Source organism: Triturus cristatus, chromosome 10 (assembly GCF_964204655.1).
Source record: "Triturus cristatus chromosome 10, aTriCri1.1, whole genome shotgun sequence".
Taxonomy (NCBI): domain Eukaryota; kingdom Metazoa; phylum Chordata; class Amphibia; order Caudata; family Salamandridae; genus Triturus; species Triturus cristatus.
In genome coordinates, this window is record NC_140593.1 from 64898607 (window position 1) to 64918896 (window position 20290).

Sequence of the window (20290 nt, forward strand, 5' to 3'; positions counted from 1 at the left end):
AAGATGCAAATGATCCCCCGAGATACGGTGGTGCTGCGGTGGCATGGCTGGAGGGGTCGTCTCGAAGGGGAGGGAGTAGCCCCTTCGGACGATTTGCAGCACCCACCTGTCCGATGTGATGGACCGCCAGTGGAGCAGGTGATGGCGAACTCTGCCGCCCACTGGCGTGGAATGGGCCTGAAAGCTCGGACTAGGAAGGCTTTGAGGCGGATGCTGCCGGGGTGGATGTGGGCTGACCTCGTCGTCCTCCAGATCCGCCTCGGCGGAAACCACGTCCGCGCGCAGGTTGGTTCTGCGGCTGGTGGCTAGGCGCACGTGAGGAGGCACCCCTTCCTTGGCCACGAAAGGGGCGAAAAGCGGAAGATTGCGACCGCGGAGCCGAGAGGCCCAAGGACTTGGTCGTAGCCCGGGAGTCCTTAAAGCGGTTCAGCGCACTGTCCGCCTTCTCGCCAAACAGGCGAGTGCCATCAAACGGCATGTCCATGAGAGTGCTCTGGACATCGCCGGAAAACGACGTGGACCGCAGCCAGGCGTGACGTCGAAGCGCCACTGAGGTGGAAATGGCCCTACCCAGCGAGTCCGTGGTGTCAAGCCCACAACGTATAGCATGTCGCGCGGCATCCCTCCCATCGGCCAGAGCCTGGGTAAGTCGTGTCTGGACCTCCTCCGGACACAGGGGCAGCGCGTCCTCCACCGCATCCCACAGAGAGTGGGATTAACGGTCCAAGAGACAAGCGGTGTTCAAAGACCGCAGGCCCAAACTAAGGGAAGAGAACAGTTTCTTGCCAAACTGCTCCAGTCTCTTGGAATCCCGGTCCGGCGGGGCGGTCGGGAAAGAGGATTGGGAGGTGGAGGCCTGGATAACCAGGCTCTCAGGGGTAGGGTGTTGCGACAGAAAACTGGGGTCGCCCGGAGCAGGGCGGTGGCGCCTGGCAACGTTCCTGTCCACAGGAGGAACTGTGGAGGGCTTGGACCAGGTGCCCTGTAGAACGTCAGTGAGGGCCTCTTTGAATGGCAGCAGAGGCTCAGTGGAGCTTGCCGCAGACTGAAGCACCTCAGTGAGGACGTTCGTCCTCACAGCCACGGCAGGTAGCTCGAGCCCAAGGGCTGCGGCCGCCTTGCGCAGCACCACGGAGAAAGCAGCACCCTCCTCCAAAGCCACAGTCGGAGGAGAGATGAATCCAGTGTCTGGCGAGGTATCCAGACCACTGGCCTCCCCCAGTTCATCTGCCCAGTCCTGGGACAGTTGGGCCTGAGCGGCCATAGGATCCTCGGATCCCTCCCAGTAGTCCCCATCATCCGACTCCTGGTGTAGAGGAGAAAGTAACGGAGCCGGGCGGTAGACAAAATGTGTCTCTAGCGCCGTCGATCTCGGCGTCCATCGACGCCGGACCGGCGCCGGGCCCGGACCGGGACTAAACTGGGGCCCGGCGTCGAGCGGAGTCGGCGGTGGAACCGGAGTCGACGCCGGTGGAGGAGTGACAAGGTCGACCGGCGTCGACGGGGACTCGAGAACGGGTCCCTCGGGCGCTTGCGGCGTCGAGGCCGGAGCAGTCAACGGCGCCGGGGCCGGAGCCGCCGGCTGGCAAGGCAGCCCAGTCGGGTCCGCGGGGCCCGAAGGCGCACCAGCGGGCGCCGACGGCGGAGCCAGGTTCCTCATGGCCGAGAGGAAGGCACTGACTTCCGCCGGCGTCGCGTTAGTCCCAGGGACCGGAGGGTATGGGGACGGACGCGGCGCCTGCGGCTCCGCCGGAGCCGCGGGGGTGGAACCACCCTGACCCTCGACCGAGTCGCGCGACCGGTGAGGGGAGTCCGAAGAGCGATGTCGCCTCTTGGACTTCTTGGAATGCTTCGACTTACCCGAAGACTTGGATCCCGACGACCGATGGGGACGTCGGCTGCGGCTCCGCGACCGATCCTTGGACCTCCTCCTGGACCGGGATCGAGAGGCGCGCGGAGCCGAGTGGCGAATCTCGAGAAGCTTACGGGACCGCTCCAGTCTAGCCTTCGAGGTCAGGGCCTTACAGTCCGAACAAGACTCCGCGTCGTGATCGAGGCCCAAGCAGTAAAGTCACCGGCGGTGATGGTCCGTAACCGACATCAGTCGGCTACAGTCCGTACAGGCTTTAAACCCAGGCATCCTACCGGCACCGGTGTCTAGACTCGATCAAAAAGGATCAAAAAAGTTAGTCAAAAATTGACTAAAGGGGTAGCTCTCCCGGATCTGCGCTTACTGGCGCGGAAAAAAGAAGAACTGACGTCAGCGCGCGAGGGCGGCGTCTAAGTACTCCGACGACGTCATTCCGGCGCACAACGCCGACGACGGACGCGGAGCCGCAGAAGACGCCTAGCGACGCGCAAGGGGTATTGCGGACGAAAAATCTTCCGGATCCAGTCTGACGCCTGGGGATATTCTAAGGTGAGGAATCTAACTAACGTGTTTCTTTCAGATACTGACATTTGAGCATTGGTTCAAAAGGTGGACCCATTAGCCTTGTAAGAACTATGTTTAAGTTCCACTCTGGAGCAAGGGGAATTCTTGGTGGTATTACCCTTTTTAACCCTTCCATGAAGGCTTTAATCACTGGTACTATGAATACTGATAAGTGATGTCTGTTTTGCAAATATGCAGCTACTGCTTCTAGATGTATAGGCCAAGCCACATTGCTGTAAATGCAATAGATAACAAATAATGTTCTATACAGAAGCATCAAGTGGATTGATATGTTGTATCAAACAAACCATTTCCATTTAGCAGCATAACATGCTCTAGTAGTATGCTTTCTAGCCTCTAAGAACATTCATACAGCCTGGTGGTAACTGTAAATAACCAAACTCTGACTTCAGGAGCCAAATCCCTAAATTGAGTTCTTTGGGATTTGGACGTCGGATTTCTCCATGGCTCTGAGTGAGTAGAGAGGGTTTGTGATGTAACCTTTGATGTGGAACCACAGCGAGTTCTAACAGGGTAGTGTACCAAGGTTGGCGAGCCCAATTGGGCGCTATTAATATTCGTGTTAAGGACATTTGTCTGAGCTTCCAAACCAGTAACTGAATAAGTGGGAGAGGAGCAAAAGCGTACGCAAATATCCCTGACCATTTCATCCATATTTGCCTTTGGAAGCTTGGTGTGGGAACCTGGATGTGAAGTTTGGACATTTTACGTTGTGTACTGTAGCAAACAGATCTATTTGTGGAAATCCCAATTTTTGGGAGTAAGGAAAAATATCAATAGTAGCTAGCAGTTATTAGCACATTGTTGGTCCATAGATTCAGCTCTGCAGACGTCCTGGATGGGTACTCCATCAAATAGAGCAGTTGGGGCTGAGAGTGCCCTTGTAGAATGGGCACGCACAGGCACCCGGATAAGTTTTCCTGCAGATTGATGGCAGTACTGAATAGCACTTGAGATCCGACATGCAATACTCTGCTTGGATAGGAGATAGCCTTTTCCAGGGGCACTATAGGCCACAAAGCGCTGAGGTGATTTCCGGAAGGCTTTATTTCTTTGATGATAGAATTTAAGACAACGTTGTGTATCCAGTGAATGGAGAGCTATTTCTGCTGGCGTTGTAAGTTGCGGGAAGAAGGTTTTGAGAATAAGAGGCACTTTCAAGTAAAAGTCCAAAGGAACTTTGGAAATGAATATAGGGCTAATACACAGGACCACTCAGTCATCCCTGAATTGAAGAAATGGTTCCCGGATAGAAAGAGCCTGAATTTCACTGACTCTTCTAGCAGAAGTCCACGCTAGAAGCAGGTCCACTTTCCACGAAACCAACTTGAGATCAGCTTTATGGATAGGCTTCAAAGAGCGCTTCATCAGTTGCGACAAGACTACGTTAAGATGCCAGAGCGGAAGAAGAGGTCTGACTGGTGGGAAAACCCTAAAAAGCCCTTTCATAAATTGTTTAATGATCCTTGCTGACCATAAAGAGGGCCCTGAAGAGGTCCTCCTAAAATTAGATATTGCAGCTAGATGGACAATGCATGCGTGAGCCAATTCAGATTTTGACAAAGAAGGCTGTAAGGAAAAATTTCATGCAGTGAAGCAGAGAAAGGATGTACGTTTGATTACTGACATCACAGGCAAAATCACTTCCACTTCATTCTATATGTTTTGTTAGTGCTCTGTGCCCAGGCACTGGAGAGAATCTCAAAAATTATAGGAGAAGGAGCACCAAATGATTAACTAGTCCATCATAGAATTTTTTTTTAATAAATCACAATGGCCTCAATGGCTACAAGTAAATCATGACTTCTAATAGTTGAGTAGCAGCAAATTACCCCAAAGAAGAGTATCAAATTGTTGTGTATATTCTTTGTATTCTTTCTTTTAATTTTTTTTCATATTTGTAACCCATAAAGACACAGCCAAAACTTTGTCTCACAACATAACATGGGGACTTCTTCAGGGCAAGAGCTTTATCACGCAGTGTGTTGGTTGCTAAGTAATAATACACAAAGTATTCAAAGTATTATCGGAATTATAATTATGTGTCTGCTGTCAGGAGCAGAGACATCCTACATATATATACACACCCTATATATTTCACAAGGGTTTATCACAATGATTGTGTTCAAGTTCCTTAGGGTCACATTATTCCCGGCATCTTTCAAAAGAAAACTTTTTCTTTGCCGACTGTCATAGACGATGAATTCTTCGTTGACTGTAGAGTTTTTCATCTGCGGTTTATCCCCAGGGGGTACAAAGGAAGGCTTTTCAAAATCATGCCTGCCCTGAGGTGTTGTAGGTGGCTCAGAACTTGCCTTTTTTGTCTTACTGTGCCCAGAGTAATGTCCTTTTCTCTCGTTTTCACTTCTGTGAGGAGAATTAGATAGAATATGCCAGTAAGATTCATGAATGGTCTTTTTGGAGGCTTTATTAGGGTGTACAATGGATGAGGGAGATCTTTTCCGCCTGCAAGATCTTCTAGATGATGAAGACGCCTCATCACTGTCATTTGAAAGTAGTTCCTTCCTGGCTTTCAACTTTGAAAGCCAAATAAGAAGGCCCCCTCACTGTTTCTTAATGTCTTGGTAGAAAAGGTAAGACATACCTTGCAATCTTTCGCCTTATGGTTGGGATATAGGCAATAGATGCAGTTGATGTGAGGGTCATCAGTATGAAGTATTTTCTTGGAGAAGGTGGTACAGGCTCTGAAGAGGATATTCTTGTCAGATCTGATAAAGTCAGGAGAAAGGAACTGTATACTGAAGAAGTTGGTATATTTGGTACTAAATTGGTTAAAGAATAAAGTAATGGTTTATGTAGTAGAACTGTAGGAGAAAAACGTACCAGTGCTCAGTGGAGACTCCTCAGCACGATGTGCAGTAAAAAATCTGAAGGTCTGAAGTTCTCTCAGGAGTTTTCTAGAGGGTAGGGTGTTCTGATTGGCTGAAGCCTATGTTTGGCCTATTTTACAAAACAGTTGAGATGTTACAAAACTAAAATGGGCGTAGACCCGGTTTCTAATTTGTTAACTTTGCATTGCTATTTAGATATACCGGGGACTCCATATCGATGACGGGGAATTATCCAAGCATGTGAATCTACGAAAGTTCAATCCTGGAGTAAAGAAACTGTATGCAAAAAGTTCCAATATAACTCTAAATCTAAAACTAATTTGGAACGAGATACTAAACCATGCTACAACTGCAGCCACTGCAGTGCCATTGTACATGGACAAGTAGTACATCAATAATCAGGGAAAAGGGTCACAATATGAGAAACCCACAACTGATACTTTTAATTGTTGCCAATTATTAGCAAGTCCTTGTAGTAAAATATACTTGGTGAAAACTAGGAGGAAGATCAACATTTGCTTTAACAACAGAGTAATAAACAAGAAGACATTTTCCCTCGTAAGACTTTAAAAGACATAGGGCACAATGTCAGTCAACTTAAGTTTCACATTTTGGAACATTTCTTTAAGATCCATTTACAATAACAGAAAACATGCATTTCAAAGGGAAATGTGGTATTTGGCATCATATCTATTTTATTGGTATGTCCCTTATTCCCCTTTTGTTGTATTGAGTTATTCCATACCTATTCTCTTTTGGAATGTATCTTTTGAAATAAAACGCCTGGGAGATTGAGTTGGATGATGACCTATGTAACTGTGGCTGAAGTTTCCTCATGTGATAATAAAAGCTTTGTCTACCTTTACTATCTTTCAGCTAGATCATTGCCTTTGGATTACATTTCACATTTGGCGACGACTGGGTATTCTTACTGCTGTGCCGTTTCACTAAGGATCTTCAACACTGTCTATTTCAAGGATAAGGAACTGTTAAGTGAAAATTTGCTCTTTCACATTTATTTGATGCTGATCTACCTTTTAGAAAGGAAGTAGTTCAATCTTTCTTCGGTATGACAGAATATTATGCTAGATACATGCCAAATGTTGCTAAACATTTGTGTTGCATCAGAGAGCTACTCAAAAAAGGAACTCAGCTTGTATGGATGGAATCCTGTAGGAATGAGTAATGATATTAAATCTGCTTTGTCGTCAGCACAATCACTCAAAGGTCGCCAGCCTGTGTCATTACAGATGCTTGTGACAAGGGTTTGAGATGTGTCCTTAAGAAAATGCAACATGGAAAGGAAGCCACAATGGCTTTGGTCTCCCGAGCTCTCAGAGGAGCAGAAACTAGCATTCCACTATTGAGAAAAGGCTCTAGCTGTATTTTGGGGGGAGCGTTTTGTAGTGCAATCTGATCATAAACCATTGCAAGAGACTTTTGGAAAGAAAGCTTTGGACTCTCTCTTCATATTTGTAAATGGATTGTGGGTTTGGAAGCTTTCAATTTGAAGAGGAATATATTCCAGGAATAAATCAGCAGACTGTTTATCAAGATTAACAAGTGAAGTTCAGGAGGCAGGAGAAAATGATGGTTCTTGGTGGATTGAGGATGTTAATGTTTGTGTTGCAACCGGTGGTCGTGTGCTAGAAAACATGGCTGAAAGGATTAAATAATGATGAGAAGTAAGGATTAAACAATGATGAGAAGTTGAAGGCTCATAGAAAGTATGGTTTCAGGGAATAGTTTGTGTTCTCATGATGAAAGTATGATGGGTTACATCAAAGCTTCACAGGCATTGCCAGTCGACAATGATATTGTATTGAGGTTGCAAATTGCTACCTCTCAATAGCATTATTGAGCAGGGCTCGAAAAATCCGAAAAATTGTACTAGTCCTGCAGGTCTAGTACCTTCAAAAATCTTCTCGACCTAACTTCACCCTACTTGACCTCAGTCTCTGAAAGCGGAGCAAATGTGACAAGTTAACAAGATTTAAAGGCATCTTTATTACTCATTAGCTTGGTGAGCAATAAAAATGCCTTTAAATCTTGTTAACTTGTCACATTTGCTCCGTTTTTAAAGACAGAGGATAAAAGTTAGTTTGTTTTCCTACTCGCCAGAAAGGGAGAGTAGGACCTAAAAATAGCTCGTCCTCATTAATTCTACCTCGCATATGCGAGCGGGCGAGTGGATTTGTCGAGCCCTGTGGAGCATTGTGTATGCTTGGCTCATGAAGGACACCAAGGCAGGAGTAAAACAAAGGAAAGATGGAGCACAACTTATTGGTGGCCTGAGATGGATCTGATGCAAATTGTCTGATAAGGGTCTAAAACTTATGGTAAAAAGAGAGATTCCAAAAGAAGTGTGGGAAGATGTTTCCTTGGATATTATAGGATCGAGTAGCTGCGGCTCCACTTCCAAGTATGGGTTGTTCCTAATGTACACACTTTTACGATGGCAAGACGTCATGGTGAAATCTGAAATTAGTGAGAGAAGTGATTGCGTGTGAAGTAACCCCAAAAGCATTTTGACTGGCAATGGGGTGCAATTTACATCCAAGGCAATGCTAGCGTTTTCGGATTCTACAGCAATTTTACAAAACAAAAATGTGCATTGTACCACCCAGAAACAAATGGCATGGTTGAAAGTTTTAACAGGACCTTGAAGGAAGCGATTTAAATACCTAAACAGAGGAGTGAGTTGGACGGAGATTGGAAAACACAGAGTGGAAGAATATAGATACATGCCTCACTATCGCTGCAATTAGTCGATTTGCACAATTCAGGAAAGTGTTCACCATACCAAGTTGTGTCCACCTTAAGTGAGAGTGTATGGTAAAGAACTGTCTGAGTTGACTGAACAGATGGAGGGAAGGATGAGAGAACTTTGCATTCAAGAGCAAAGGAAGATGAGATTTAATAAACACCACGTCAGTCAAACATCTTTAGGTCAAGGTGGGAGATGTGGTAAAAATAAAATTACCCAGAAAAGTAGGAAATGCTTTCCACATTTCAGTAAACCATTAAATGTTATCAAGGTTTTCTGAGGAGCTATTAAGCTGGAGGATGGCTGCACCTGGAATCTTAACTGTGTTGTAAAACTATCTTAAAGTGCATTTATGTTGTTTTGTCCTAGTTGTTAGGTTTGGGGGCTACTGGGCATCGTATATCTATTTTATATTGTATTCGTATATGTCCCTTATTCCCCCTTTGGTTTATGTTGGATATTTCATAAGGATTCCCTTTTAGAATGTATATTTTGAAATCAGAGGTCTGGGAGTCTGTTAAGAGATGGAGTTGAATGATAACCTATGTAACAGTGGTTGGAGTTTCTTCATGTGATAATAAAAGCTTTGTCTAGATTAACCATCTTTTGTCTGTATCATTACCTTTGGATTACACTAGCAGCTTTCCTACCCATGCGATACTCCTCCTGGTGTTGGACACAACATTTCTTTCTTATTTCCTAAGTGTACACTTAAATAAGTGCTCAAACTGAGACCATGGACGGACAACCGTACCTATCATTTGTATCATCTTGATTATCTAGGTTTGATTATGTTCTTGTGACCACCAGTTCATTTTGTTTTTGTAACAGTTTACAGATGCTAACATTGTTTAATGTGTAGTAAGCTCTGCACCACGTTTAAGTAATCATGTTTTCTTCAAACGCACAGATTTACCCTGAAGAGTTGAAGATTCCACTCAATCTAAGTTCCATACTTTTAAAACGAGAGTCATGCAATACGGTATTAGATTCTACATGGTTGCTATAAACAACTTTAGCTCCAGTGAGACAGTTTTCTAAAACCTTTCTTATTTTGATGGTCCCGCAACGTTCAGCAAGTTTAAGCACAGACAGATTCATCTTAATACCACATGCCTGTGTATTCATGAAAAGGTTTTCTTTCAATTATTGTTGGATTCCAAAACTATCATGCTTAAAGTAATATATATTAGTGATGTATATATTGACTACTTGTTTTGAAACCTATCCATTCCACTATATGTGAATTGTTAGTTTCCTTCTTCTTCTAATTGCCTCACGATGGGAAATATTGCAAAATCTATTGGAATTGCAATCTAGAGTGTTTTGTTATCGAGATTCATTTCAACCATATAAACAAATGAACTAAAAAGTACCCAGAAACTATTTGACCATGCTGTGAAGTTCTACATTTAAATAATAACTTCTGGTTGAAGCTTCCCCAAACAGGAACCCTAGATATGTGCCTGGTGAGAACGTCTCATAAAATGGGTAGCGAAATATTGACACTTTGATCGTCACCGTTGAAAAAAGATACCAGACTGCACACTATGAATTGATTCAATGCAATATTTTGATTTATCAAAAGTGTGCTTTGCTTCGAGGTAAATACATTTGAAGATTTTATTTAAGGTACAGTCACACCAACCTGAGATCCAAAATGGTAAACCTTACTTGTGAGGAAATGGGGTATATTAAATGGTGTGGTTGTGGGACCTCACCGTGTAATACACTACCAATCCCCTTAGCTCCAATCAGGTTCCATTTGTTATACCTTAGCTCAACCATGAGTAGCTGTGTCTCTGAGCAGGCAGGCATACACAAAGGAACAATAGTAAAGCATTTAAACAGCACCAAAAACAATAGAAGAATGAAACAAGACAAGAAATTCCACACAAATGTATAAAATAGATTTGATTTATATGAATTTTCAGTCACCTAAATGAAAAGGATCCACCAGAGGGTTCCGCAGATAGGAATTTTACAAGGTACAGTAGATCACAACTTTTCACTTAACTGCAAACAAGCATGTTTCCAAGTTGTAATGAGGATACTTACACTGACCAACTCTGGCAGGAAGAACCAGAAAGGTCGACCAAACACAGTTACCTCCTTAACAAAAGCTTTCTTCAGTCCAGTTCCAGTGTCAGTAGCTCCTTGCCATAGACTTCTACGAAGTAGTCCTGTGCAAGGGATACAGAATGCTGAAGATGCTCTAAGATGCTGAAAATGTTGTGCAGTCGACAGGGGTCTTCATGGTGCTACTGCTTGGTCCACTGTCGAGGTGATTTCAGCCACAGGGGTCGATTTACCACAAAGTCTTCTCCAGGTCAGCAGAAGCCCACTTGCCCCTGGGGTACGTGTTGGGGATAAAGTAAATTCAGCAGTTTCATTCTTTTGGAAATAACTCTCCCTGTGGGTGACCAATCCACGCTCCGACAACTCCACCGGGTCCAGCTGACTCAGGTGCAACATTTGAGCGTTGGGCCTAGTCTCTTGGGCTGAATGGCTGTGAGGAGCAGTGATCCAGGCTACCAATTCATCCCAGCAGGCTCCTCCAGCTTTTGTGGCTCTATGCTGTGTGCATGAAGTCTGCCACCTGACTCTTAGAGTCAGTGTTTTAAGCTGGGCTCAGGGGACCTCTTCTCCACAAGCAGAACACAGCAGGGACAGTCCTTCACTTTGCTAGTCCAAGGAGCAGCAGGTGCAGTCCAACTTCAGTGCAGCCTCTTCCTCGCTGGTTTGAGGATCCTTCGGTCCTCTTTTTCCAGTTGAGCAAGATACGAGTTCTGAGTGGCAGAATTGCCCCTTTTATCAACAGAAAGTGCCCTTAGGGAGGTCCCAGTCACCAGCCAATGGGCTACCAGGATCCTTCCCGCCTGATGACAACTCAGTAGCTGAAATGAATTCAATCATTCCATCAATCACTGTTTTGTTGTCTTCAGTGTGGCAATTTAGTGGGATGGGTACACACACAGATGTGGGTCCTGTGCACATAGTGCCACTGGAGCCAAGCTATACCAGACTGATGAGCCCTAGTAGGGGCGAAACATGTCTTGGGTTGCTTGTGTTTTGGTTCATGGGGAACCCAACCTGGCAGCTCGGGAAGACCGTTCCTATTGGAGTAGGGTCGGGAATGAATTACATGTGTGAGTCAAACTAAGGTGACATGGTGTACAAAATAAGATGGACTGCGATGCAGCCCAGAGTAATTGCCAGTGGCTGAGATTAATTAAAGCATTCCATCCATCATTTTTTGTATACTTCAGTGTGCACAGATTGTGAAACAGCACTAACCTTGAAAAAAAGGATGTGGTGAAGTGCTTGTTTGGGGGCAAAAATATGCACAAATCACTGATGGAAACATTTCCTAGAAAAGCTGGAGTGGTCCCGTCCTTACAGGTGGAATGGGTGTTCGGTTGTTAGCAAGGGACTTTCCTCTAGGCTATAGCAAACTTTAATTGTTTGCACTATCTATATTGTAATGGTTGATTTTGACAGCAGGAGACCTTCATTCACTGGTGCATGAGCAACATAAAATGGGTCACTTTTTGTTATTTGTTTTGTTACTCTTAGGTAGTACATAATTGCACTCCATACATCTAGTATATGTAGTACTATTCTGCCTGTGTTTTAGGGTGTTGGAAGAAAACAGGAAGCACTTAGATTGTGATCAAGGCTGAGAGTTGAGGTCGATCTTATTCACTAAGATCAAATGTAGGTTTCAAGCGCTCTCCGAGTACCATTCAGGTTACCCATTGGTGAGGTAGCCAACTTTAGTGGTGAGATTCTCTTCAACCCACTCTACAAACCTTTTTATTACTGGTGTGGTGAAAAGATTCCTTCCCAATGTATATCTATTACATGCAACTATAACAGAGTTAATTGCATGGAAACATAAGAGTTTAGCTTCCAACAAACTTATGAAGTATCTGATAAAGGCAGTGTCCCCTATTAAATTATGCAGCAGTTCTTTACAGCACCAGTGTATGAATGAGATTCATTTAGCTGTTTAAAACATGTGGTATGTGGTCTTGCCTCCTTTAATACCTCCATGCACGTGGCTGGAAGGCCAAGGTAGTCAAACCAAGTCCTACGGAGCCAGGCTGCTATACTGAGGCTAGCTAGTTCTTGATAGCACAACTCCCACTGACTTTGTACTACTAACCGGGCTTGAAGCACTGGTTATCATTTTACTGCCCGTTGTCTCTTCCACGTCTGAGTACCATGTTTGTTTGGCTCAGTGGGGCTCTTCGAATCAAACTCATGTTTGCCCCCTTGCACACCCGAAATAGTTTTGGTGGTTGTGTTTTGTAGGGAAGTAGAAACAAGCTTCATTGAGGTAGATGGTCGGTATGCAGCACATTAAACAGCAGTGGGTCAACTTACTGTTGGGTGGTATAACTTGAATGTTTGTGTCCTGATGAACTTATTCAGGAATCAAAAGACTAGGATAGGTGTCAAAGTCAGATTCTGTTAGGGAATCAGGAAGTAATAAGTACACATTGTGATTTTTGCTCATTTCTAGGAGGTTCTACTGTTGCAACGGGTTTAGTTCTCCTTTGCAAGCTGGCCCTTTTGGCTTGATCCTTGGAGATATTTTTTCAAGTTCTAATAAATATAGGATTTATAATGTTCAGAAGCCACTTGTTGGAGGTGATTTTTCTTCACTCTAGAGGAAGCCTCCTACTCTGCCCCAACTTGCTGAGAAGGGAATCCCTTTGAGTCTCCTTTGCCTGGGAAACCAGATCCTCTTGTGCACTGGCTCATTCCTCTCTATTTAGCTTCAGAAGTGTATCTTTTTTGCACAGGGTGTTGCCCTTGTGGGGTTGTTCCTCAAGCACTTGCTGCCTAAATGGTCTGGGCTTGCGGTTGCATCTGCTGGAAGCCAGGGGTTTTCATTGGCCTCCTGGTAAGCGATTTTTTTCTTCCGGATGATCCTCTGCTGCCAACACCTTACAGGAGGTGTTCTTTTTCATTTGCTGCAAGTTGTTCATCCACCACAGCTCCACATAGGCTCAAAGGAATGCTGGATGATGCCTAGGCTTAATAGGTGAGACTCAACCAGTTATATTGCTAGTACACATCTACTTGCTGGTTGTGTCCGTGGCAACCAGCAAGGACTTGAGGCATGTATTTGGGATGGCTTTGTAGTTATGTATTACTTCTTTTGCCCTTTTTTTGCACCGCTCTGCACATGTTTTCTCTCGCCTCCCATTGCTGGTGTCCACATACACAGATTTAGAAATATGCGGCTAAGTGGCCGTAGACCTTGCAATCATTCAGCTTACTGCTTCTGGGCTTGGTCTCCTCATCCTGTGGTGGTTCTGTCAATAGTGGAGTATTCGAGCTCCTGGCTGTTGACCATGATTAAGTCAGCTGGCACATTACCCTTCTTGTGCACCCGAGCCTGCCTTGAAGGCTTGCATTTCTTTTCTATCTTTAGGGAAATGCCTTCGAAAAAGCAGATACTTTAAAAGCCTCTTAGCCCTGATCTAAAATGCTAGCTAGCATGTGCAGAACAGTTTTTTTCTTCTATGATGAGATGGCACAAGTGTCTGTTACAGAAAGTTTCTTCCTGTTCTCTTCAAGGTGAACACCACGTTTCTGCTGACCTTTTGACAAAGTGGTGTTGTAGGGTTATCTAAGGACGATTGCCTTGATGGCTAGAAGCCATGTTCCGCTCTCAGAAAAGCCAACCTCTAGATTCAGTTTTATGTCCTCCTTCCTATGCGAGCTCTCCCTACAGAATGGGTTGGCCATACTCCTCATCAAACTCATTCTGTTCTTCTTTGTTACACTCTAGTGTTACTGGTGGGGGGTCGTTGTTTGGGAGTTGTCTACATCTATGGCTATATTTACCATAGGTCTACTTTCTCCTGATTTCTCAACAGTCAACCTTCAGCCGTCAACTTTGCTTCCGAAGCAAATGGCGGGAAAAATAATGCGAAGATGGTGACCATGTGCTGGGGCATTGTGGCTTTAAATTAAATGTCCTCGGAGACTAGCACTGTCGCCCTCTGGGCAGAAAAGAAAAAGAAAAAAAAACACAATAGGGACTGTTATAGACCCAAACCACTAGATGGTGGAATATTGTAGAGCATGTGAACCCGGAAAAGATTCACATTGTGAAATCCTTTGGCAGCACACAGAGCTTGGCCCACACCTCCAGGATTCTGAATAAGCAAGTGCACCCATAACGCTGGTTACTGAAACCTCAATATGGCACAAGAAAGATGTAAGGAGTCACACATCAGTGGTGAGAAAACTTCCAAGATTTAGCACTTGGATAGGGAATTACGTTTATTTCAGCTAAAAACAAGCTGGGAACAGATGCTTTGGTAAAATAATGAACAGGGATAAATATTAGGAACACAAATTGTGGGAAGAGGAATCAAAGCGTGAGTGGTACAGTTTCAATTAAAGGAAAGGGAAGGAAAAACAAGAGTATATGAGATATAAGAGGATGCGGGGGAAGCTCACTTAATGAACAAAAACAAAAGGGGGACAAGGATAAGGTAGGGGTCTGTTCCCCTTAGAAGAAACGAAATAGTATCAAATTAAGCTCATTAATCAGATGTCAGTGTAAAAATCAGCACAATAACAGGATGACTAATATTTACTCCAGGATTGATATCCCAAGACTAATTTCAAAGTAATGAATGGGTTCAGCATACACAAACAGAGCTTGGCTGGGGAAGATGCTGGGCTAGATACTTTCGACTTGATGGTAAATGAGGGAAACAGAGACACAATTCAAAGCATAAATCATATCTGACCTTCCAAACTTGTCTTTCTTGTTAAAGTCGGCCCCCGAGTTCAATAAAAGATTTAGGCAATCCAAATTGCTAAATAGATAAAAAAAAAACAAAAAAAAGAAGCTGTTGATCTCATTCCACCATTGTCACAATATGAAAATGCTTGCATTTCGGAACAAACAAGCTACTTACCTACGGTTATCACTTATCTGGTAGAGACGGTTTAGCTGCAGAGTCCTCAACTTAGAATATTCCCCAGTACTTCTTCACTCCGGTAGTACGCGATTGGCTCCACGTCAGTGCTGAAAAGTGACATGCACAGTGCCTATAAAGGCACCACCCCAATACACTGACAATAGTTGCTTAACGTGACATTTCCTCGCCAGAAAGCTGATGGATGAGTGTGCAAACACTAGGGCACTACAAGGGCCACCCTTAATGGACACATCAGTTTGCAGAAGAGGGGAGGTTGGAGGGGTTAGTAAGGAATCTACAACAGATACAGTCTACCAAATAATGGGTTATCTAAGATAAGCAACTTGCTCATCTGCTGGGGACTTTTACTCACAATTTCCTTCCCTTATAACAGACACTTAAGCAATACCTCCCTGGAGGTGGGCCTGTGAACCGATTCAAACCAGGAAGTCCTGGAGGACTAAATGGGCAAAGTGCGGTCAAGACGGATCCGAAAGTCCAGTAAATATTGTTTGATAAACGTGTGCAGAGATTTCCACTTCGCAGCTTGACACATATCCAGGACAGGAAGTCCACAGGTTAACGCAGTGGTAGCAGCCTTGGTTCTGGTGGAAAGAGCCTGGAAGCTAGTGCATAGCAGATTTTAATGCAGAGTAAAATCCATCTGGAGATGGCATGTTTCTGTCCTGCTTTTCCTTTCTTTACCCCAAAGAACTCTACCAAGAGTTGCTCGTCCATTGGACTCTCTTATTGGGTCTAGACGTTGGTGTCTCCTTTTCTTTGGAAAGGTGAGGCAGAGCAAAGAAAGTCTGCAGAGTGATGGTCTGTCTGATATGGAAGGGTGTCACCACTTTTGCTGGGAAAGCGGCACGTATTCTGAAAAACAGTTAATCTGGAAAAAAGTTAGTATATGGAGGGTTCACAGAGAGGGCCTCCAGTTCGCTAATCCTCCTGACTGATGTAATAGGCACTAGAAAAGCCGTTTTGATGGTCAAGAGATGCAGAGGGCAGCTATACACAGGCTTGAATGCAGAGCACATTAAGAAGTTCAGAACCAAGTTGAGGTCCATTAGGGAATGATAAAGGGTCTTGGTGGAAACATATGTTGGAGGTCTTTTAAAAAAAAACGAGTCACAAGTGACTTGAACTGGGAGGGCGGATCTGGAAACACACAAAAAAACAGATATGTCCTAACCTATCAGTTGCTACCGTTAAATCGCCATGCATGAAGGCAGTGTGTGTACAGGTTCAGGTGCAGGACCCTGCCCTGCTGCTGTGACAGGAGATCCTCCTGAAAGGGCTGTCTGATCGAAGGATCAATGCACATGCTCAGAAGTTCAGGATACTAAACTCTCCATGCCCAATACGGAGCAACAAAAATGACTTGGGCCCGTCATTCTTGAGAACTCAGGGCATGAGTGGTACTGGCAGGAAGGCATACAGGAGGACTGCACTCCACTCAAGGCGAAAAGCCTTCTTGGGCGCCAGAAAGTAGTGGGAATAGCAGCCACAACCTATTTCTGATGCTGGCACCCTCTCGATGGCTCCTTTGCCATAAGAGACTGCACTTCCTGACAGATCAGGGTGAGGTGGTCTTCCGTCAGCTGGTATGAGAATGATGGCATTCTTAGACCAGCCACCATTGGTCTGTGGTGTTTCTGTAAATGGGAGGGTGCAACCCCCACGGACTAATTTGGAGCACATATTTGTCCGATGTTATGGACTGCCAGCGGAGCAGGTGGTCCCGGATACTGCTGCCCACTGGTTGCCCATGATTGGAAGAGGGCAAACTAAAGATGTTTGGAAACTGTGGCTGTCAGGGGCTGGAGTCTGGGTAGACCTCTGGCCGGCCTTGGGTCCCGTAGGGCTTGTGGGAGCAGTGGCCACAAAAGGACTGGGGAGCCCGTTGGCCTTAGTGGCTGGGTGGGAACGAACACTGCCAGAAGCCCCTATGGTAGCCACAGAAGGGGCGAAAGGCAGAATGGGGTTGGTGAGTGGCCATGGAGAGGCCCAACGACCAGGCAGTGTCCCTGCTGCCCTTAAAGAGCCCAGGCGATAAATCTGCCTAATGGCCGAAGAGTAGGGTACTATTGAAGGGCAAGTTCATAAGGGATGTCTGGACATCCACCCAAAAAACAGTAGTTCTCAACCAGGCGTGGCGTCCGAGTGACACCGATGACGCAATCACTCTGCCTAGAGTCTCTGTCCTATCCAGTCCACAGCGAATGGTTAACTTAGCTGCATCCCTGTCATTCGCAATAGCCTGGGTTAGGATGGCTCGGGCTTCCTCAGAGACCATAACTAGCACTTGCGCAACCAAATCCCAAACAGTGTGGGTATATCGGCCCAAGAGGTATGTGGTGTTCACCGACCGCAGCTCAAGGTCCACAAAAATCCTCTATCCAAAGGTATCCTGCCTCTTATATTCCCTATATGGTGGTGTGGTAGGAAAAGTGGCACGGTTGACTTAGGAGATGGATGCCTGGATGGCCAGGATCTCTGGGGTGGGGTGCTGGTTGAGAAAGTTGGATCCCCAGGAGTGGGGCATGGTGGCAGGCAATTGTCCTGTGCACAGGAGTCCCTGTGCACAGTTTGGCCCATGCCCCGAGCGGGACATCTGTGAGGGCTTCTTTCTAAGGGAGGAGAGGTTCTGTGGGGGTAATGACCTGCAGAAGTAACACTATAAAGGGGGTCTGTCTCAACTGCCACTGAGGGCAGTGCAAGGTACAGGATCTCAGCCACTTTCCTCACCACAATGATTAAGGAAGCCATTCCACCGTAGCCACAGTATCTGGGGAGGAATCCAAACCACTGCCATCTGTCAGTTTCTAAGACCAGTTGCCTTCAAGATATTCCCAGGGGTTGGGATAGCCATAATGATCTTCAGATTCTCCACAATTGTACTCCTCACAGGACCTGTTGAAACGAGAGAACCCTGGAGTGGAAGGTTGAGTTCTGGCCGGCAGCTGAGTGGATGTTGGGGATGCCGACCTGTCTTCAGAATGAAGTTGGGAATGATTGGGTCGGCGGAGCTGGGAACGACGTCACTTGAATGGATTCTGTGGAAGGTAGCGTTCGCCACCAGAGCCGACCCAGAACCAGATCCAGATCCAAGGGGCCCGGCTGGAGCAGAGGGCAGACCTGCCGGCAAAAATCCAGCAAGGGCACCTGCCGAACCTATGGACCCAAAGACACACCAGAGGGGTCGGCCTACCTAAATATACGTTGAAAGGCCTCATATAAATCCTTTTGTTTGGTGAGGGCAGCTTCAGTCCAGGGAAATTGTGGAGACCCAAGCTCAGCAGCTAATGCATGAGGGTCTAGATTTGTGGCATCTTTCCTGCGCTTTGTTCACATACTTGAACCAGTGCAGCGAGGCTGGAGAGCGTTTCACCTTCTTAGATTTTTTGTGGGACATATGACTAGCTCGATGACTAACACCAGGTACAGCTACGCAAGAGGGCCCAGGACCTTCTGCCCGACTGGGATCTGGAGCATCCCAGAGTCGACTCGTGTCTGGCAACCAGGAGATATAAGGACCACTCTCAAAGCACCTTGGGGTTTCTTGGAGCAACAGTCTTCACAGGTCTTGGAGTTGTTACCTGGCTCCAGGCAGCAAACGCAAACCAGGAGGAGGTCCGTTAGACATCCATCTGTCAGGAACCACAGGGGTTAAAACCCTCGGGTTTTTTTTTTTGTTTTTTTTAAGGGTCCATCCGTAGCATACTGGGAGACAGTTTCAAAAAAGGTCAGCAAAACGTGAAAAAGAAAATGCTCATAAAATGGACTGAGGTAGCGCTCTCTGGTTCTGCTTTGATAGCATAGAAAGAAAATAACTGATTTCAGCAACTGGGGTGGCACCTACATAGGCACTGCACAAGTCACATCCAGCATGGACAATGCAAGCAGATTGATGTCACCTACCAGCATGCCGAGGTACTGCTCAAGGTTTTACGGATCCAGTCTGATGCCTGGGGAATATTCGAAGGTAAGGAATCTGTGGCTAGAAGTCTATCAGATACAAGTGTTACATTCATCAGAATTAAACAAATTCTCAATTAGGACTGATTAGCTGATTGTCAAGCACGTAAAAAGAACCAATCACGGTATTACAATTTGTTTTTTAACAAACAGGTCGACTTGTGTTTGAAGGCTTAGGTCTCCAAGCAGGAGCTCGGTGGCTACTGTAGCTCTCCAACTACCTCTGAGTAGCTCACCTGTGTGCAGCCCAGCTTACTAACTTGGAAAGCTTTTACGCGATTGAAATAATATACATATAACACAAATGAGATTATACAACACTAATAATATTAGTAGCTCTCAATGCGTTTTATTTAGCATAAGTAGCTCTCAGTACAGAAAAGGTTGGAGACCCCTGGTAGGATATTATGACAACACTCAAGACATTACTTTTTGATTTTAATTTAAGAGATGGGTCCAAATCTAAGCATTATAATATAAACTTATGTCTTTTATATCAGAAGCGATTCAGTGGAAGTTGCTGCGGTGTTCTCAGTGGCAATCTGCATTGTTGGGTAGCGTAACGAATAATAGCAAAAGATTAAAATAACTTCATCTAAATGTAATGCACAGCATAGCAGGGGTGTGCAGCTTCTGCCTTCCGCTCTACCACTATCTCTTCACTCCGTTTAGACTGTTTCTGTAGAGGGACACCGTGGAGCATGCTTTGATGGTACTAGTTCGTATTAAGGCATAACTTGCACACCACTCGGGGACACAATAATAATGCATATGTAATATTTAATCTTTAAGATAAACCAATTTGAGAAACACTGTATACAGTATTGTGGCAGTACATTACAACATTGGTGGTGAGGATATAGGGGTGGAGGTAGGCAGATCTTTAACAGAAAGGTGTTGAAGAGGATTAGCAGTGACACTGCATTGCAAATTGTTACAAAATACTGAATTAAATAAAAGCTTAAGTAGGGTCTTGTGGACACACAGATTCAGCCCAAAGAGGCCAATCTAGTCGACAGGTACCCTAAAAACGTAGAGGCAGGTGGCCTGTCAAACGTGTTACCAGTAAATTAATGTCAACAGCACTCTAAATACATTGGTGGGACATCTGCCACTTTTTGGTTATGTCTGGCTCTGTCCAACTCTATGCAAAGCCCTTAGACTTGGGATGGGAATAAAGATGCTTGTGGATAGAAAGCTGGTTAAGATTTACATACTGCAGTGTGCTTATTGAGACATAACAGTAGCAGCCCTGGGGTGGCGTGGGAGAGTAATGTGCCAT

The 20290-nt window shown here is 45.3% G+C and overlaps 1 protein-coding gene across 4 annotated transcripts in view; it reads right to left on the reverse strand.

The window, feature by feature from the left end:
• ANKRD28 (ankyrin repeat domain 28) overlaps positions 1-20290 on the reverse strand; it is a 783346-nt gene that overhangs the window by 205423 nt on the left and 557633 nt on the right. For all 4 annotated transcript variants that reach the window (XM_085630427.1, XM_085630426.1, XM_085630428.1 and 1 more), the window contains exon 13: positions 14854-14922. In XM_085630427.1, coding sequence (XP_085486553.1) covers positions 14854-14922 — 69 coding nt within the window. The remainder of the gene's footprint in view (positions 1-14853; positions 14923-20290) is intronic.